The 20032-nt window shown below is 34.4% G+C and overlaps 1 protein-coding gene across 1 annotated transcript in view; it reads left to right on the top strand.

Moving 5' to 3' along the window:
• The first annotated feature begins 131 nt into the window (after positions 1-131).
• Positions 132-20032, top strand: part of LOC123529623 (haloacid dehalogenase-like hydrolase domain-containing 5) — a 36371-nt gene continuing 16470 nt past the window's right edge. Inside the window, exons 1-5 of the mRNA XM_045310021.2 lie at positions 132-286; positions 9116-9325; positions 13416-13619; positions 17726-17762; positions 19503-19677. Of these exons, the coding sequence (XP_045165956.1) occupies positions 164-286; positions 9116-9325; positions 13416-13619; positions 17726-17762; positions 19503-19677 (749 nt within the window). The 5' untranslated portion in view covers positions 132-163. The remainder of the gene's footprint in view (positions 287-9115; positions 9326-13415; positions 13620-17725; positions 17763-19502; positions 19678-20032) is intronic.

Below are 20032 nucleotides of genomic sequence, written 5' to 3'. Positions count from 1 at the left end.
CTATAAATTAATAGAGTTGTCCTTCTTAATTAAATGACGCAAGACTAATACCCGGCTTGATACCAACGATTTGCATGGAGCCTGAATCTAGCTGGAGTATTTTCATTGGATGCTGGAACACACACCTTCGTTTCATTTCGTTGTGTCAAGGTCGTAATTAAAAATGGCGACAATAGCTTCAAATAGTGTACGAATTTCTCGGACATTTTCAGCTCGTGTAGGAAATATTTTAAATAATCGGAATGGCAGATTAATACACCACACAAAACGCTACCTGAAAACACAGGTAATATTGCTTCTGTAATAGAAAGATATCCTGAATATATGTGAAACATAATTGTCCAATGTCATTATTTTCAGTTTGACAATCAGCTGTGTGTTTGACACAGTGACACAGTTTTCATAAGTGTTGTGCTAAGCATCATTTTATATTTGGTTGGGTTTGATTCCCATTTGCCTGAGATGAGATTTTGACAAAATGAATGGGGCTTTTTCTTTAAAATGAGATTTTACTTCACTCATAAGCGAAAGTCTTTATTATAAAAAAAACATTCAAAAAAAGATTACTGGTTCAGTGCCTAAATCCGGACAGTGCTTAATTATTCGGACACCGTTTAAAAATGCTTTACGATCATGATTTTTTACTGAAATGAACAGGATCGACGCAAACGTAAACTTTGATGACCAGCTGTAAACAACAGTGTACGAATGTAAGCTTTTCCAGAGAAAACTGCTTTCAAATATCCGCACCGCAAAAAGTTAACATTGTGTGTGCTGGGGGATGACGTCATACAGCGCGCGCCAGTTATTTGAAGTGCGACGAGGTACAGATTAAATAAGAAAAATATTCTGCCTATTGCAGACGACTCTTTTTTGTTTGCTGATCGAAACAGATGTAAAAAACATGTTTTAGAATTCTGTACTACCCTCAGTATTTATTTAAAAGATTAAACCAATTTCTGTCACATACCAATTAATACAATAGAGAAAAAATGCCAGCATTTTGCAGCCAAGTGAAGCAGTTTATTAGATAAAATCGGCGCACTGTCATTATAATGATCTCCGTAGTTTTGTCAAAATGTATAACGGACAGCCGCAGAATCTACATGTAAGAAAGAATAGTTTCAAACATTAGTTATTGCTCAGATAAATTTTATTATATTAGATCTATTGTAAGTTAGAAACTAGTCCATATGATCAAGTGATGAACAGATAATAAAATTTTATTCGGACGGAGATTTTTGTATATATTTACAGGACTGTATTTGACTGCTTTATTTCAAACGAAGTCATGTTTATTGTTATTTTTGGGTGCACATATTCGTTGCATTTTATACCCAGATAGTGTTCGAATATTTAAGCACTCTGAAGGTCAATTTTGACAGCTTTTACTGTCCCAATTCGGATGACATTTTTATGATGAAATCAGCAATATATGAAATTATTGTTTTGCAAAGAGATTTAAAAAGAACCTAAAATTATACAGTTAAAATTTTATGCACGTGTGGTTTCATAATTCAAAGTTACTGTCAAAAACCCAACAAAAGTGTCCGGATTTAGGCACTGGACCAGTAGACCAATCACTAGAATGTAACTAAGAGGTCTACATGGGACACAAGAGGCTTTGCCTAAACCTTAAACTCCCTAAAACTGTAAATGTAAATTATAATACTGAAAAGCAAACATCTGTTTATTTGGAAGAACAATTTTTTTACACTTCCATTAAGCCCAAAACAGCTTTGAGGTCAAACTCCCTTGATTACAACCATTTCGTGTGGAATTTCGGGCATTCAGGGTTTTTTTTTTTTTCATGCAGGGACTTCATCAGAGGTATACTCATCGCTACTCGCCCGTGTGAAATAGAAATTATGGAAGCAAAGTTTAGCCTTCCTAATGCTTCAATTTCTCCTTCCGTGATAATTTTACACTTCACAAAAATGGACGAGTTTTGCCTGGTAGTCATTATGACCAGAAACTTTATGGAATTCAAGCGTCTAATGAACATCATACAAAAGCAAGTAACGGCAATCTTGACAACATTGCAGCGAAAAGTTGCTATTTCAGCAAAAGATCCATGGTTGTGTGGATGAGATTTTTTAAGCACATTTGGGCAAAATTTATGCGATTTTTGCAAAAGTAACGTGAGAATATTGTGAAATTGTGACCCAAAGTGATCCCTGTAGCTGTGATGTAGTTAGTGAGTCAGTGCAAGAACTGATGCATCTCTCTCAGTCTCTGTTCAAACAAAGCGCATGCTTAAACAAGATCAAATGATTCTAGTGCCCCACTGATTCAGGTAGAGTCACTGGAACTAAGCTCGCCCAGGCACATGCTCGCCCATTTTTTAATTTGATGCCAGATTGTGTAATAAAGATGCAAACTTTTATCAGATGTGTTGTTTATTTTTTGTACCCTTTGTGTCCCACTTTCTGTCCTCACTTTTGAAGAGTTTCCGGTTTCGGTCAAGGTCGATAGCAGACGAAATAAAAGTGAAAGTGAAACCAAAAGTGAAAGTGGCCAAAAAGAAACATGACTTAAATATTTTCAAAAACACTGGTTAAAAACTGTTGCAAAACTAAAGGTTAAACATATTATGAACTTTTTATGCAGTTTATTTCAAACTATCAGACCAAATAATGATTTTATATCAGCAAATATTCGTCAACTCTGGGCTGTCAAAATTGTTTTCGAAATGCTGCTTCCAGCGCAAAAACAATTACAGACAATTTTACCATCATCTTTTACATCTAGTTTATTTAAATGTAATTAAAAATATGTTTTTTATGCAATTTTGTTATTTGTCTGCACCCTACCCATAACTTCTAGGCAAGAATGCTGCATCATTAGTTTTTACAGTAAATACGTTTTGATAACTTCTATTGTATAACTATCATGCTTTTTGCGGGAGTAAATATGTTGTTGAGAATACTGATAGATTAGACTAAATGTTTATCTTGTCATTTAATACATAAATGGTTTTCTTTTAAAAATATACCAATGGCGTGGGTCCTGTCCACCTGGAAAAACGATGGAAACAGTATAGTGGTGTTATGCCCGATTTTCAAAGTCCCGGATGTAACATTAATTCTACATAAGAATGACAAAATAACAACTGCTTGGCACCAAAAAAATAATTTCTTTGCTTTTACGTATATGTGCACTTTATATGTTCTTGAAACTATCAGTAATATGAATCTAGTTGCCATTGATCCTGATCAGAAATAGTGTTTAAGAAAATTTAGTCTGAATGAAATTAGTGCTTTTAACATGTAAGATACGTTACTGAACTACTTGGGTATGTTTTATGTACATATAAAAGGAATGGTACCTATTTACAGAGTACTATATCTTATCATTCATACTGGTATAATATTTTCTTTACCCATAGGTACTGATTTAAACTTTGCTTTTACTGAAAAAAAATTTACAGACGTTTCTTGTAGATATTATTTCAAAACAGTAAACATATCTACAGTTAAATTTATTACTGACTTAACAGTTCAGCATAAGCTAAATTTCTGACATCAACTGAACTTTAAACACCAAAATCATGTCATAATAAAACCAGTAGGCTACAGTTTATTGATAATTTTAACACAAATCAGCTCAACTGGAACAAGAATTAATTCTAAACTAAAGATACCAAATGTAACGTATCTTGTCTTGTGTTCAAACATTCTATTGAGAAGTCAAAAACAATTAAATCTCAACACCTGATAAACTACAAAGCAGATGTTATATACTGGAACCCTAATTACTTATATATACTCAGATCGCAGATATACTGGAACACAGAGAAACTCATTCGTAACATATCTTGCATACTCTAGTTGCGGTCAGCAACTTGTTTACAATAACATTATTTTTTTATTTTTGTCTAGGAGAAATGAAATCTCAAAATTTTCAGCTGGCTTGTGTTCGTTTGCGGTGACTAGAATATCAGCAAAGGAAACCCAAAATTCGTCTACAAAATTTGTACAAAACACCATCTCATGATTTAGTTTCACAAAACTAATGTGTGCCTCCTCTTCATCGGTATCCATCACTTTGGCCAAGTATCACTTCCCGTTCTAAGTTGCGGCCCCAAATGACTCAACATCGCGATTTTATTGAAAACACAGACAAAGACAAATTGATGTGTGTCAGTTTGCGAAGACATGATTATTGAGCAGTAAATAATACAGATCCGGATCAGCTGCCACTTTTTTAGGTCTATACAGTTTGCAGCATAATAATTGTGGTTTTTAACAACAAGTACTTTTGTGGCTTTTGACACTTTTTGTTTCAGAGAATTAATTGAGTAAGAAGAGGTATACCATAAAAATAAAAATAGTTATTCTTACCAAATATAAAATACTTCGAGTCTTGGTGCCTAAATCTGATTTCAGTATGTTTGCAATTGTTTCTATGGTCATTTAAAAAGGGATATACCTTTCTTGGAAGTATCACCTTCACGTTTGTTACCGTAGATCCGGTGAAACTTCCACGCATTACAATAATTATCATTATCTTAAATATTTATCATCAGTATTAATCATTATTATAAAAATACAAATCATAATAATAGTATTAATTATAAATTATTATTATTATTACAATTATTATTATTATTAGATCTATATTACGAATATAGTAAGTATTATTATAATGATGATGATGATGATGATGATTATAATTATCATGATTATACCTGTTGTATTTGTATTGTTGCTATCATGTTGTTGTTGTTTGTCCAGTGCGCAAAAATGTAATATATATATAAAGATAGGATTGTATGATTTCAGTCGTTCTATCAGCAAGATACGTTACCACTACACATATAGTCCAATTGTTAGCACTGGGTAAAAAATCAAACACTTTAACTAGAAATACATGCTCATTGTGCTAGTGCAAATGCACATCTGCGACATGTTCCTCTTATATAAGGAAAAATGGTAGACATTTCTTCAAAACATCAGCTGTTCATTTAAGAACTGACTATATCTACATGATGCATGAAATGCCTATGTTAAAATGGACGCGATATTTGGACAAACCATTTTGTTTAAAATAAGTTGTGCGTAAGATACCTCAACCATTGTTAAAGAAAAGTTTTCCTGCCATGGAAATGTTATTTTTAAGATTTAACTATGATGTAAGGATAATATTTCGAAACAGCAAGATACGTTACTGTCTGTGTAAGAAACGTTACCATAACTGCACGTCCAAATGGCACAGGCATTTCGTTTCGATTTCTGAAATTGTTGTTTGTCGTAGTAAAACAGTTTCATAAAGACATAAACAGCAGTTGGTGTAATAAAATCTGCCAAAATAATATCATTATTTAGATATAAAATTGACTTACCTCGATTTCAGATGATGCAGAGAGCAGTATACAGACACAAAACAATGGTAAAATGGCTTCCAAAATTACGAAGTTATTGACACACTGAATCATGTTTTTAGTACTGTCAGAAATCGATGCAATTACATCATAAATATATTGTTGTGTCTAAGTGCTTGCTAGACTGTATCGTATCTTGCAGTAACGTATCTTGCGAGATTAAAGTTGATTAAGGTTTTATGAAAGAAAATTAACTTCATATTGTTTAAAATTAAGTTTCTGTTAAATATTATGTGAACAGCGAGTCAGCAATATTTCTAAATCTTGACCATTCTGCTTCATTCCAAAGCTTTAACTGCTTTTACAGGTAACGTGTCTTGCATGAGTTAAAGTAGCATTGCCGATTTCAATATTTGACCCATTTTAAAAAGATCAGGTGTTATTGGTAGATGTATATGATATCAATTCGGGGTAGCAAATTGATTCATTAGTTCGGAAATCACTATTGGAGGCACAATAGATCGTTCTTAATTATATTTTTGTACTGAGATTTCCATGTAACGTATCTTGCAGCCATTTTGGAGACAACGTGTTTAGGATTTTATTAAACAAGATATACATGAAGTATTTCTCTGGTGATATTTTTATTCCTACTCTGACAATGCTAAATTCAAAAAAACACTAAATAGAACCGGAAATAAGTTTTCCCTGTTATTTACACACAGACAAATTGAATACTTTGAAGTGGTGACATGAACATTTTCATTATTTTGTTTTGATAAATGGAATATCTCACCTAATATTGACATCAAAAGTACAAAGTAAGTGTTTGTCTGCTTAGATGTATTGTAGTTTTGCATAACAAAACCCAGCAGACCCAAATATACCAGTCAGATTATCCTATACTTGTCTGAGACACAAAATGAGGGCAAATTTACATTCTTATTTAGAATCAACAGTAAGTGTTTACTAAAAATTGGGTCATTTGAATGGGGCAATGCCTGGGTAGAACTAACGAGGCAAAGAAGTTGATATATAGTATTACAATAAAAATATATTGTATTAATGCCTTTTCTGGGCGAGGACTGGTCCAGTCAGTCTACACAAATGTAACTGTACGTTAATTGTTGAAGAGACGGATAAGTTTTTCACTTCACTGCTGTTCACATTATCCAATCCTGGCACTTAATTATCTATATGCATTCATCTGCACCAATATTTCAATATGAACAGCCTTTTCCTTTACCTAAATCAGAAATGGGTACTAACTTCAAAAGTAAATACAGTCGAACTTCGATGGCTCGAACTCGAGGGTCCCGTGGAAATTAGTTGAGTTTTCCATTGTTCGAGCCATCCAAATGGCGGCCATTTTGAATTTGGGAATTCGAGGGCATGATGTGTTACAAACCTTACATCGTAATATATTGTCATATTGTACCTAAATGTGAGTATGATACGATGACAAATAAAAAACGAACGCTGAAATATGCTTAATTATTTATTTTCAAACATGACATGATACGGAAAAAACACAAAATAAAACACTAATATAATTATAAGAATTTGGTGAACTTGTGACGGTGAAGACAGCATCAAATAGAAAGACATGAATAACAAATCTTTTTGAATCATAGTCCAGTACAAATATTATCAAATTTATTGCTTTCCAGTAGCCGACTTAGCTATCCCCCCATATCCGGGTCCTTTACTAAGTTGTTCAGCCATGCTTAAGCAGTATGAAAGTTGACGTCGGATCTCCCGTTTTTATGCAGAAAAAAATAAAGACAGAGGTAGTATGTACATTGCTCAATATTTTAAATAATTTTATTCGCATAAATCAAAGTCCATTAAAGCATTGCAGTGAACGAAAGTCACTTTGTTTAATTTGTTTGTCGTATACCGACGCTAATTACATAAGCGTGTGAAAATAACGCATGCGCCGGTTAAAGGGGAAGCTTGGCGAATGTCAGGCAGAAGTGTGAAAAACTAGGTAAACACAAGCCATCCCGGCAAAAATTGTCTGTTTGACTGAATAAGTGTAATTATCACTGTGATTAAGCCGAGGGGACCATCAAATGAGTTTGAGAGTTCGAATTATCGAAGTTCAAGCGTTCTGAGGTAGAACTATATAGAATAAAGAAGGGATAAATTCGGGACCGGGCGAAGAGTTCGAGCGATCCCGGGTGTTCGAAAGATCCGTGTTCGAGCCATTGAAGTTCAACTGTACATCTTAAATTTGCAGATAAAGTAAATTTGAAGCTGTGGTTTTGAATAATTACAGAGAAATAATTGAACTTTATCATGGAACATTTCAAATATTTCAGGTTTGCGAATAAAAAAGAATATTTGCAGCTGATTCATCAAATTTTATAACTCACAGGGGCAGCAAAATCTGATTTTGAGTTGCTTGTCCGTTTTTGTCAATTGCTGTTTTGTACTTGTCCGTATGATAGTTATTTAAAGTAAATTCTGGTCAAATTCCACTTGTCCGTACAAGCTTTGGGACAACCTGGGCAATATGGACAATTGAATTTGCCGCCTCTGACTCATTTGGTTGAAAATTTGCGCGCTTTTTCTTGCTGAATAATATCCTGTTTACTCCATGATTTCGTTGTTAGAGTCCTTTTCAATCAGAGAATCAATCTGTATAATTCTTTCTGCTAAGAAATTGCTGGAAAATGTAAGAATCGAGCCAATACTCATTTTTACCAAAATAGGTACATGTATATACTGTACGACATTCACTAGATCTGGTTGAACAATGTGCATTGTAGAGTGCCATAATTGCTTGAGAGCCATTATGAAACTGGGTGTGCCATTATGGCTAAAAGGCATACAAAGACCCGGGAGGATTATGTAAACACCCATGGCAGGTGGGCAGCGTCCAAAAGCATGTCCGCTCTCTCAAGTCGAACAGTTTTAATCCAATCTTCACCAAACTTGGTGACAATGTTTGTGGGCATAATATCTCAGCCAAGTTCAGTATCCAGCAAAATTGCCCCCTGGAGGCACTCTTTGATTATGGCCCTTGAATTACTCAAAATCTGCAAATTTAGCCTTGTCCGCCCTCTAAGTTAAAAAGTTTTCATCCGATCTTCCCCAAACTTGATGACAATGTTTGTAGGCATAATATCTCGACCAAGATCGATAACCAGCCAAATCGCCCTAAACATTTGTGAATTATGGCCCTTAAATTACTCGAAATATGTGAATTTAGCCTTGTACGTTCTCTGGATTGAAGAGTTTTCATTGGATCCTCACCAGACTTGCTGACGTTTGTGGGCATAATATCTCAGCCAGATTTGATAACCAGTTAAATCGCTCCAGGCACTCTTGGATTATGGCCCTTGAATTAGGCCAAGTTTGGTGACGGGTGTATTTTGTGACGGTCTGGCACTCTTGTTAAAAATTTATATTATATATAAACCTTCTCTAAATACTCTTCATCTTTTACAAATACTAAGTATCAGTCTCCCTCAATACTTTTCAGTGTTGTTTCACCTACCATAATGACATTGCTACATGATGTTGATGTCAGAATCCTCTGGAATTCCTGTAACTTGGCACATTATGATTATGGTGTGTGAGGCACAGCTGTGCATGATAAATCTGTTAAAGGCAGACAGTTTCAAGGATCCTTTAATTTGTTACTATTCAATATAGTAATGTGCTAATAAATAGCCATATTTTTAACATGCAGAAAATCATAATACATACCATTTCAACTGTCTACAATGATTTAATTTAAGTTACACCTTAAATGAAAATAAATTTGTTGAGTCTATTTTTCAGGATGGCAAAAGGGTTGACTTTGGTTTCCTGTTCGATATTGATGGCGTTATCGTTAGAGGGAAGAAACTTTTGCCATCTGCTAAAGACGCATTTCGCATGTTGATTGATGAAAATGGCAAGTTTAAAGTTCCAGTAATATTCGTTACCAATGCTGGAAACACTCTACGACAAAAGAAGGCAAAAGCGTTATCAGACTGGTTAGACATAGAGGTAAAATTTTTAAAAACTTTGCTTTCTTTTTCGATGCACTTTTGTGTTTGAGATTTGCAGATGTGCACAAAGAAGCACCTAGTTAAAAAAATTTATGAAATTTAAAAATACTATCAGTTTGAGATGGGTTGGTTGAGCAGGAGTTACAGATTTGTTAACTTTAAAAGCAAGTTTTTTTTTCACTAAGAGGGAAGAGGCATGTGCAAGTTATTTAATTTTGGATGAAAAAGGCTTGGTGTCAGGGCAATTTTGGAAGAAAAATCTTGATGTAAATTATTGTAAAGTCAACATTAGGAGAAAAGAAATTCGGAAAATTATTTTTTGGTAAATCCGTATATCAGACTTACTCTAGAGTGTTAAAGCTGTATTCATTCAGAATCTTGTGTTATAATAAGAGAATCATAAAAAACATTTTATGCAGTTGTTAGGTGATGGCTTTAAAACTGTTAACAAATATGTCCCTTTAAGTATATAATATTTTTTATGTGCTACACATTTTTGTTAATAAATGGTTTTTAATTTTAAGTTGATACAATACAATATGTTTTATCAGCATTAAACATAATATACAATGTTTACAGCAATGATTTAATATAATACATTGAATGATTATGCAGTGAGAGCAAATTTAATAATAGTAATATATTGTGAAAGAACAAATGTTATGAATTTAATGAACAGAATAATCTTTTCATTAAGTCAGTATGCTTGCATATTTTGCAAACTTTGACTGATTTAAATGACTATTAAACCGCTGTTTACAACTTCAAGTATATTTGTATTGCAATTTATTTTGTATTACAAATGATTTAAACTTGTTCTGTTTTATGACCTCAAGTGCCCTATTTTTATCCGGCCAATAAACAAACAAGGAATTGTATACTATATCTTACATAAACAGCAAATTAAACCCTATAATAAAATGTTACACATATCTAATTTCAGAAAAAAATGCTAAACAAGCTGGTATAAAAAACAAACAGTTTTAAGGTTGAATAAATATCTGTGTTAAACTTTAATTAACCATAATATAGCACAAAATTACCAGTAGTTAAATGTACATGTAAGTCGGTGGTTGACATGCATAATAAACAAATATTGAGTACAACAAAGGAATTATGCCAACCCGATCAGCCCGATAATACTTACAGTGCTTATAATGGTCGTTCAGTTTATCTTGGGTTAAAAAAATATGATTTGTTGGTTCCCAGCAACTTACTGTCCAGCATCATTAAAGCAAATGAAAATTCTGTACACATGATAAAATATAATTTTTTTATTTTATTAAATATACTGAGTCAAGAATTTAAATAAAGTTCTGTAATGCTTTTAATTTTAAGTTAAAAACAGATAAAAGTGGCTGATAGAGAATGTATGCAAATAATATATGTATAACTGCAGGGTTTTTTCTAGCTAATTTGGGAACAGCCGATACCCCAAAAATTGGGAATTTTGACGCGTAAATGTTCCAAATTGGGAAATATTTAGTCCCATTGGATATAGTAAGGATGTGTTTAAGCACTTCTCATACACTTGTTTCACATTGTGCAACCTCTTTAACATGCTTCCATTACAAAATTGTCCATAATTTGGTCAATATTTGTGTAATTTTGATGAATTTTTTTTTAGAATTTAGATTGGGAATTTTTGCACTTATTTTGGGAAAAATACATACTTTTTGGCATTGGGAATATAGCCAAATAACGGCTATAAAAACGGCTGAAAAAAAACAACCCTGTAACTATTAGCAAAAATAGTAAATATAAAGAAATTAATATTACAGTTATAATTAGTATACATGTACATTCATAACTAACAACTTTTAGCAGTACTTACATGTAGCAACCAAAGTCATTAGATAATGAAGTGAAATGTTTCTGTAATGTATATTTATTTTTTGACCTAATTATAAACTGTGTCAAATTTGTAGGTAAATGGCCCAAGAATATGTCAGTTTATTTGATTTGCTAATGCATAAAAGTTAAGTCAGTTTGTCACTTACTGTAGCGTACAATGACTTTTGCTTTTTACAAAATTTAACTACCATAAACAGGTGAAAAAAAAAAGTTTATTTGCGAAACTGAATACTTCTTAATGGTATGAAAGAGACAAATACACTTAAAATTAATAATTATTTAAAACTTTCAGCCTCATATGGAAATGTTGCTAAAGGCCATTTTGTGTATTTTGATTTAAGGTAGCGGACACCATTCAGTTAGATAAACATTATTCTCTGTATGAGAATACTACATTTTCCAGTTGCTTGTTACGCAAACATGTTAAAATTTTTAAACAATAACAATTCAAAAAGAAGACTTTAACATACATTGTATCATATTATGACAATTGTTGTCTAAAATATGCTGAAATAACAGAATGAACTTTTACACGGTCCCTGTAAAAAAAAAAAAAGCCTCCTACAGCATGTACAGTGCATGTGCATGTATTTATTCTAATTTTTACTCATAAATTGTTACTATGAAGTCATTTATTTTCATGAAGAACTTTTTTATGGGTTCCAGTTTATCAAGTAAAAGCATTAAATACCAAGTACAAATGTAACAAGTAAAATTTCAGTTCATTTTATGTTAAAAAGCAATTGGAATTAATATCCCTACGAAAAGGCCATTTTGGCCAACACTTTAACCCTTACCCTGCTAAATTTCTATAATGAACTTGTCTACCTTTCCATTTTGACAGTACCATTAGCTGTTAAAAGGGGTGCTTGCCAAAAAGATACTGTCAGACTGAATGGTGAACAAAGGCAGAATCAATCATGTCCAGATGATAAGAGTTTAACCAATTCATGCCCATGAAATTTAATGATTTCACAGTATTTTCATGGGATCAAAATTGTCTGTAATCCTTGGCTAAAATGGTCATAAACTTTGTTTACTAAAATGTTTAAATCTGTAGAATGAATTTCAAGGTTGGTAAAAGTTCAACCAGAAGTTAAAACTTTTGTTTTGAATGTGCTGTAATTTTAATGATATAAGACGTTATACAGAGTTGTGTCAAAGAACATGTTTTGACAAACAAAATGAAATAAGAATGACTTAAGACATTTCAATATCAGTAATATTTATCTATTACTTTTTGAGCGATTTTGAATGATATATGAGGGGTCTCTGTAGCTGAGTTGTAAAGGCTGCTGACTTCAAAATCGCTATGTCCCTCATTGCTGCGGGTTCTTCAAAACCTCACTTTGTGTGTAGAATACTTTCATGTGAGGAAGTAGTGTATTTGCTGAAGGATTTAACCTTTACCCTGCTAAATTTCTAAAACGGACTGGTCCATCTTCCAATTTGGACAGTACGGCCATTAACTGTTTAAAGGGTGCTAACCAGAAAGATACTGACAGAATTGTGAACAGTGCAGACCATGATCAGACTGCATGAATGTGCAGGCTGATCTTGGTCTGCACTGGTCGCAAAGGCAGAATCACTTGGCGCCAGCAGACTAAAGGACAAGGTCAGTGGCTCTACCCAGGTGCGTCCCTTTGCCTGAAATAATGCCCAAAGAGGCACCTAGAGTCTTCCTCTGTCTTGCTTGTTGTTGGGTTTTAGAGGGTATCAGTACCTATAAGCTCAAAGACTTCCAAAACAAATTAATTTAAAACGAAAATGAAATAACAATTCATTGAATAAGAGATAAATTGATACTACAATTTTTTTGTTTTGTTTCATTATACATTTTGTAATATATTGATATTTGATATTTGAATTTAATAACAGTCTGTAAATGGATCAAACGTGTTCAAGAAGTTCTCAAATTAATGCTTTTTGTGGTTTGGTTTAACATCACACTCATGCAGTTATAGTTCTTATGGCAGCTTTCCAGCTTTTCATGGTGGAGGATTTAGACCCCAGGTGCTCTTTCTTGCATTATTTCATCACAGGCCAGCATCTGGGTAAAACCGCCAACCTTCAGTAAGTCAGCTGGATGGCTTCCTCACATGGAGAATTCTACACCCCAAGTGAGGCTCTAACCCATATTGGTGAGGGGCAAGTTATTTGAAGTCAGCGACTTTTAACCACTGGGCCATTTAGGCCCCCGCTATAGCAGTAAAACTATGTTTTTCTCATTACAGGTTGTTGCTGAGCAGGTTGTCATGTCTCACAGTCCATTGAAAATGTTTAAACAGTTCCATGACAAACATATACTCGTGTCTGGGCAGGGCCCAGTAGTAGAAATAGCCAAAGGTTTAGGTTTCTCTCAAATAACTACCATGGATACTCTAAGACAGTGTTTTCCCCATCTTGATATGGTGGACCATAATAGAAGAAAACCAGCAGTATGTATATGCTTTTCATATGTCAGTTTGGCAAAAATGGGACCTATTATTATTTACACCCTTTATTGGCAGTTGGGATAGGGGATACCAGTAAAGTCGGTCTCTGTTCAATGTCTGGCAGCTGATGGGTGGCATCTACTGAAGTTGTCAGACCTGTTACTTGAGCAATTCTCATCCAGTGTTAACTAAATTTGGTCACTATGTTTATGGGCATATTATCTCAGTCATGAAAAGTGACCATTCAGATACTCGTAGTCACTCTTGAGTTACGGCCCTTGACTTAGTTTAATTGTGAAAATTGACAGTGTCCACTTAACTTAAACAGTTTGTATCCAATGTTCACCAAACTTAGACAGAATGTTTAATGGCATAATCTTCGCCAAATTGACACTAACCAGCTAGATAGTAATTATGACATTCTTGAGTTTTAGCCCTTGTACATGCATTAGTTGAAATCAAGATTTCAAAGTTGGCAGCTTGTCAGCTCAGTAAGTAAAACTATATTTGGAAAGTCAAAAATAATTTTCTGGAACAGGTGTATTTTGTGACAGTTTGCCACTCTTATTATCTTCTTGTAATTGCAAAAATGTCCGATTCATAAAGTTGAGAAGTAAACAAGTTTTTCGTTGATTTAAACATTTTTAGCTCATCTGATTTTTTGAAAAAAAAATGATGAGTTATTGTCATCACTTGAGCGGTTGTCGGCGTCGGCATTGCCTGGTTAAGTTTTATGTTTAGGTCTGCTTTTCTCCTAAACTATCAAAGCTATTGCTTTGAAACTTGGAATACTTGTTCACCATCATAAGCTGACCCTGTATAGCAAGAAACATAACTCCATCCTGCTTTTTGCAAGATTTATGGCCCCTTTTGTACTTAGAAAATATCAGATTTCTTGGTTAAGTTTTATGTTTAGGTCAGCTTTTCTCCTAAACTATCAAAGCTATTGCCTTAAAACTTGCAACACTTGTTCACCATCATAAGCTGACCCTGTACAGCAAGAAACATAACTCCATCCTGCTTTTTGCAAGATTTATGGCCCCTTTTGGACTTAGAAAATATCAGATTTCTTGGTTGAGTTTTATGTTTAGGTCAACTTTTTCTCTTAAACTATCAAAGCTATTGCTTTGAAACTTGCAACACTTGTTCACCATCATAAGCTGACCCTGTACAGCAAGCAACATGACTCCATCCTGCATTTTGCAATAATTATTGCCCCTTTTGGACTTAGAAAATCATTTTCTTGGTTGAGTATTATGTTTAAGTCAACTTTTCTCATAAACTATCAAAGCTATTGCTTTAAAACTTGCAACAGTTTATCACCATCATAAGCGGACGCTATACATCAAGAAACGTAACTCTATCCTGCTCTTTGCAAGAATGATGGCTCTTTTTAGACTTAGAAAATCATGGGTAGGACAATATTTCTATTATGCAAAAAAATCAGATGAGCGTCAGCACCCGCAAGGCGGTGCTCTTGTTTTCTATTAGTTAGCCTAATGAATTTTTGCCAGATTGCCATTTGCAGTTGAACCTAGAATATAACCGAAACAATATTGTAAATTGATGAAAATGATGTTAAACCTAGTTATGTGACTTTTCAGCACTGGGACATTATCCTAAATGCACCAAAACAGACATATTTAACAGTTCTTTTTCAAAGGCACATTATGCACTGTCCAGAAGTACAGCCCTTTTATGCAGTCCTTTCTGGGACCTATAATTGTGTCTGTGTGTTGTTAAACCCAACAAAAAAATTTTTTTTTGGAATTCAGCATCTCAGGCATGTATCAGTAAATTGACAATCGTTTTGTAGAAGAATATAAATGTTTTATAAATATTATGTTGTTCAATTTTCTTATAAAGCAATTCTCTTCGTATAACTTGGTTTCCTTTTCCTTTTAATATACCTAAACCCTTAAAAAAATTAAAGAAAATAAATTCATTTCCTCTATACAAACTGGTCCTTCCTCCACAAAAAGTTATGTGTCCATGATCTAGGCCGTCTGGAAACTGTTACTGATTATCAATTGATTAATTGTGGAAAGGCATTGGTAAATAACAGGTATTCAGATCGATTCATGCTGCAACAGAATTATAGCTCTTCATCATGTTCATATACCAATAAAATAAGAAATAACTGCATTTCCTACACAGATACTTAAGTTCACAAGAAATGTTTGGCAGTTTTATCATGTGCAGAGTAAAAAGATCAGTGTTATAGATATATCCAGGTTTTTCAGTAACTATATGATTGTAAACAACAGAAATAGGTTAGTCTGGCAAAATAACAGCCTGCAATGATTTAAGTAGATATAAAGGTAGTAACTATTAATTTAATACCTATAAAACTGCCGCCAGAAAGAAGAAAGTTATTACACAGTGTATACACCAACCTGTTAAGACATGCTTACCTGCTAAAAATAATTTTGCAACACCTGATTTCTTTTTAGAAAACAATCCAGGTGCACAAATGTTATTAACCTTAAAATATTTATGCACCCCTACCTCTTTGAAGAAGAGTGGATGTATTTTGCTCATGCCAATTTATCTCTCTATATGTCCGTCAGTCCATTGATAGACAGTTTGGTTTCTGATCAATTACTAGCCCTTATCATGCTCGACACGATTGATTCTTTCTTTACCACCAGTGTAGATTATGATCAGCCTGTTTATCCATGCAGTCTGTTCGCCATTCAGTCAGTATCTTTTTGGTAAGCACACCTTTTGACAGTTAATGGTACTGTCCAAACTGAAAGATTGACACGTTCATTATAGAAATTTAGCAGGGTTAGGGCTAGAGAATGCTTGGGACTACATTTATCAAAACTTCATAGAATGTTTGTCTGTGCATGGTCTGTAGATTACCCCTGTTCTTTTGATGGTCAGTGGATCAAAGGTCAAAGTCACATTAACCTCTAGGCTGAAAACTTGCTGCTTAGAAATGGTCTGCTGCTTTCAGAATTGGATAATTGTCACTGGTCAATGGATGAGTCCAATTATTTTTTTGTCTAGCCTGCTTGCGGAAGCAAAGACATAGTTGTCCAAATGGCTGTTTGGTGAATGTGCGTGCGTGTGTCTGAATTTGTTTGTCTGGACTATAACCTTGACCTGCAAGGAGCAATCTTGTTTATATTTGGCATGAATGCTAACCTCAGTGAGACGGAGTGTCATGCGCAAATCCCAGATTCCTTTCACAATGGTCAAGGTCACAGTTGGAAGACAAAAGTCATGTCAGATCTTGACAGCTTGTCTGGACCATAACTTTGACATGCATGGAGCAATCTTATTTATATTTGGCATGAATGTTAACCTCTGTGAGAAGGAGTGTCGTGCACAAACCTCAGGTTCCTATCTCAAAAGTCAAGGTCACATTTGGAGGTCAAAGGTCATGTCAGATCTTGATAGCTGACGGGCTCGACATGTTGCCAGTGGGCATCTGGTGTTGTACTAGGTAAAAGGATAAGGTCACATTGACCTTGAAACTGAAAATAGTCTCTGATCAATAACTGGAGAGCACTTGGACATATGACCATCCAGCTTCATATGGTTATTGTCTGTGATTAGTAAGTGACCCCTAGTGATTTTTGGGTCAGTGTGTCAAAGGTTAAGATCACAGTGACATTGAAATGGAATAGTCACTTACTTGAGAGTGCTATCTTAGCCTTTGGGCTTCAAACTTCTTAGGATGTGTGCCAGTTGAGGCCATTAGGTAGAAGGTCAAGGTCACAACTTACTTTAAACAGAAACTACATACCCTGTTGCCTTATACAGGCAATCACAGGGGCATATGTTTTACAAACAGCTCCTGTTGATGTTTAGCTCTTTTGTAGTGGCAAGCGCTAAACAGAAACTTAATTTCATTACAATGCTGTTGAAAAAAGTGTTAAGAAATTCATCTACATAGTACATATTTCTGTACACTTTCAGAAAAGTCTGGGGAAAACATTGGATTACTGTTAGTTATTAAGCTGAAATTCCGTTGGAAAAAAAGGATTAACCCACCCCCACCACAAAAAGGGCCAAACAGTACATCCTTAACAATCTACTGTATATGTAGTTCTTTATCATTTGTTTATGAACTGTATGATATCTTTTTATCTTTGCAGCCATGTGCATTTGAACAGTTTTTTCCAAGGATAGAAGGTAAGTAATTCCCACAACTCATTTTTAGCTTGACTCTTCAAAATTTTTAAATAGTAGAGCTTTTGTAATCACCCTTTCATCTGAATCCATGTCATAAAAGGTTAAAGTTTAGCATGTAAGCAGGTTTCACAGAAACTACTAGTATATCAAATGCTTTCACATCATATATTTGAAATCATGAGATGACCTCCCATAGTTCTCAGAAACAACTGGGCCAAAATGCTTTCTAATGTCACACGTGTCTTCAGCATCATGATATGAGATTATGACCTTCAAGGAAAACTTACATAAATCTAGCTTTTAATTTGTCAAAATTATGCTCCTTTTTATCTTAGAAGTTTTGCATAAAGTTTTGCATGTAAAACATGTTTCTTAGGTCAGATGTTTTCAGATTCTCCCCACTTCTTTCGCATCATAGGATGACCTCACTTAGCAAGTTTCATAACTCTGGCTTACATTTTAGCAAAATTATGCCCCTTTATCAACTTAGAAAATTTTGCTAAAGCTTTTGTATTTTAGCTAGTATTAATTTGAAGGGCTTCAGATAGTCAAGCGTGTTGTCATTAGACAGTTTTGGCTTTCAAATATAATTTAAACATAAATGAGCTTTTTTCTTTCTTGAGTCTATGAATACAGTGCAACCTCTCGAAAGCAAACACCAACAATGCATTTGTTGTAAAGAAGTTGTTTTCTCACTAAGAGAGGTTAATTATGTCTCCCACAACATAGTGGTGTGGGAGACATATTGATTTACTGCTGTCTGTCTGTGTGTGTATGTCTGTGTGTCACAAAGCTTGTCCACACTCTTGTCGAACATTTCTCATTTAATCTTCATCAAACTTGAACAGAATGTTTCTGCCAATAAGTCCTCATCCAAGTTCGATAACTAGCCAAATCGGCCCAGGCCCTTCGGAATTATTGCCATTGAAACTTGTGTTGATAATCAAAGCACTGAAAGTCTGATAAGGCAGTTGAAGTCTTCATGCATGATTGACTCATATACTACTATTCAGATGATTAGGCAGTTGTGGGAGACATGCGCTTTTCTCAAAAGCAGCTCTAGTTTGCCTATTATTTTTATCAAATTGGAAAGAAAATTTATGTCTTTGTTTAGAGTGTTTTTTTAGCTCACCTGTCACAAAGTGACAAGGTGAGCTTTTGTGATCGCGTGGCGTCCGTCGTCTGTGCGTCCGTGCGTGCGTGCGTAAACTTTTCCTTGTGACCACTCTAGAGGTCACATTTTTCATGGGATCTTTATGAAAGTTGGTCAGAATGTTCATCTTGATGATATCTAGGTCAAGTTCGAAACTGGGTCATGTGCGGTCAAAAACTAGGTCAGTAGATCTAAAAATAGAAAAACCTTGTGACCTCTCTAGAGGCCATATTTTTCATGAGATCTTCATGAAAATTGGTCAGAATGTTCATCTTGATGATAACTAGGTCAAGTTCGAAACTGGGTCATGTGCGGTCAAAAACTAGGTCAGTAGGTCTAAAAATAGAAAAACCTTGTGACCTCTCTAGAGGCCATACTTTTCATGAGATCTTCATGAAAAAGAGTCAGAATGTTCACCTTGATGATATCTAGGTCAAGTTCGAAACTGGGTCATGTGGGGTCAAAAACTAGGTCAGTAGGTCTAAAAATATAAAAACCTTGTGACCTCTCTAGAGGCCATATTTTTTTTCTTTTTAGATGTGTCCCTTATTGAGGTGTCCTTTACAGTGGTTATATTGTATTTTCAGCTGTGATATTGTTTGGAGAACCAGTGAGATGGGAGACAAACTTGCAGTTGGTTATAGACACACTTCTGTCAGACGGTAAACCCTATGTGGCCCCTAAAGAGATCCCTTATCCTCACATGCCTGTTTTAGCCTGTAACATGGACCTTCTATGGATGGCTGAGGCTTGTATGCCAAGGTAGGTTTAGTGTACATATCAATTGTATCGAGTCTAATATTAAGTTTAATCAGTCTGCTCTGTTTTTAGCTCACCCAAACTTTGTTCAGGCTGAACTATTTAAGTATATGTGGATGCTCTGGTGTCCTGCTTCAACATTTTTACTTCTGCTCTAGAAGCATTTGGTGAAAGTTGATACATATACATATATCAAATAACAACAGTTTTCCAAAAAATTTACAAGTTAAACTTCAGAAGCTTTACAGAAAACTGTTGTAAGTTACTCAGTGAGATAGAAGAGTTACATGTACAGTAGCTGGCTATATAAGGTCAGTAGGTGAGTGTAAAAAAAGTCTGAAAGGCATGTTTTAGCAAG

This window comes from Mercenaria mercenaria, chromosome 13, assembly GCF_021730395.1.
Source record: "Mercenaria mercenaria strain notata chromosome 13, MADL_Memer_1, whole genome shotgun sequence".
In the NCBI taxonomy this organism is placed as follows: domain Eukaryota; kingdom Metazoa; phylum Mollusca; class Bivalvia; order Venerida; family Veneridae; genus Mercenaria; species Mercenaria mercenaria.
The sequence above is the reverse complement of the archived record's forward strand: the minus strand, read 5'-3'. Positions and strand labels throughout refer to the sequence as shown.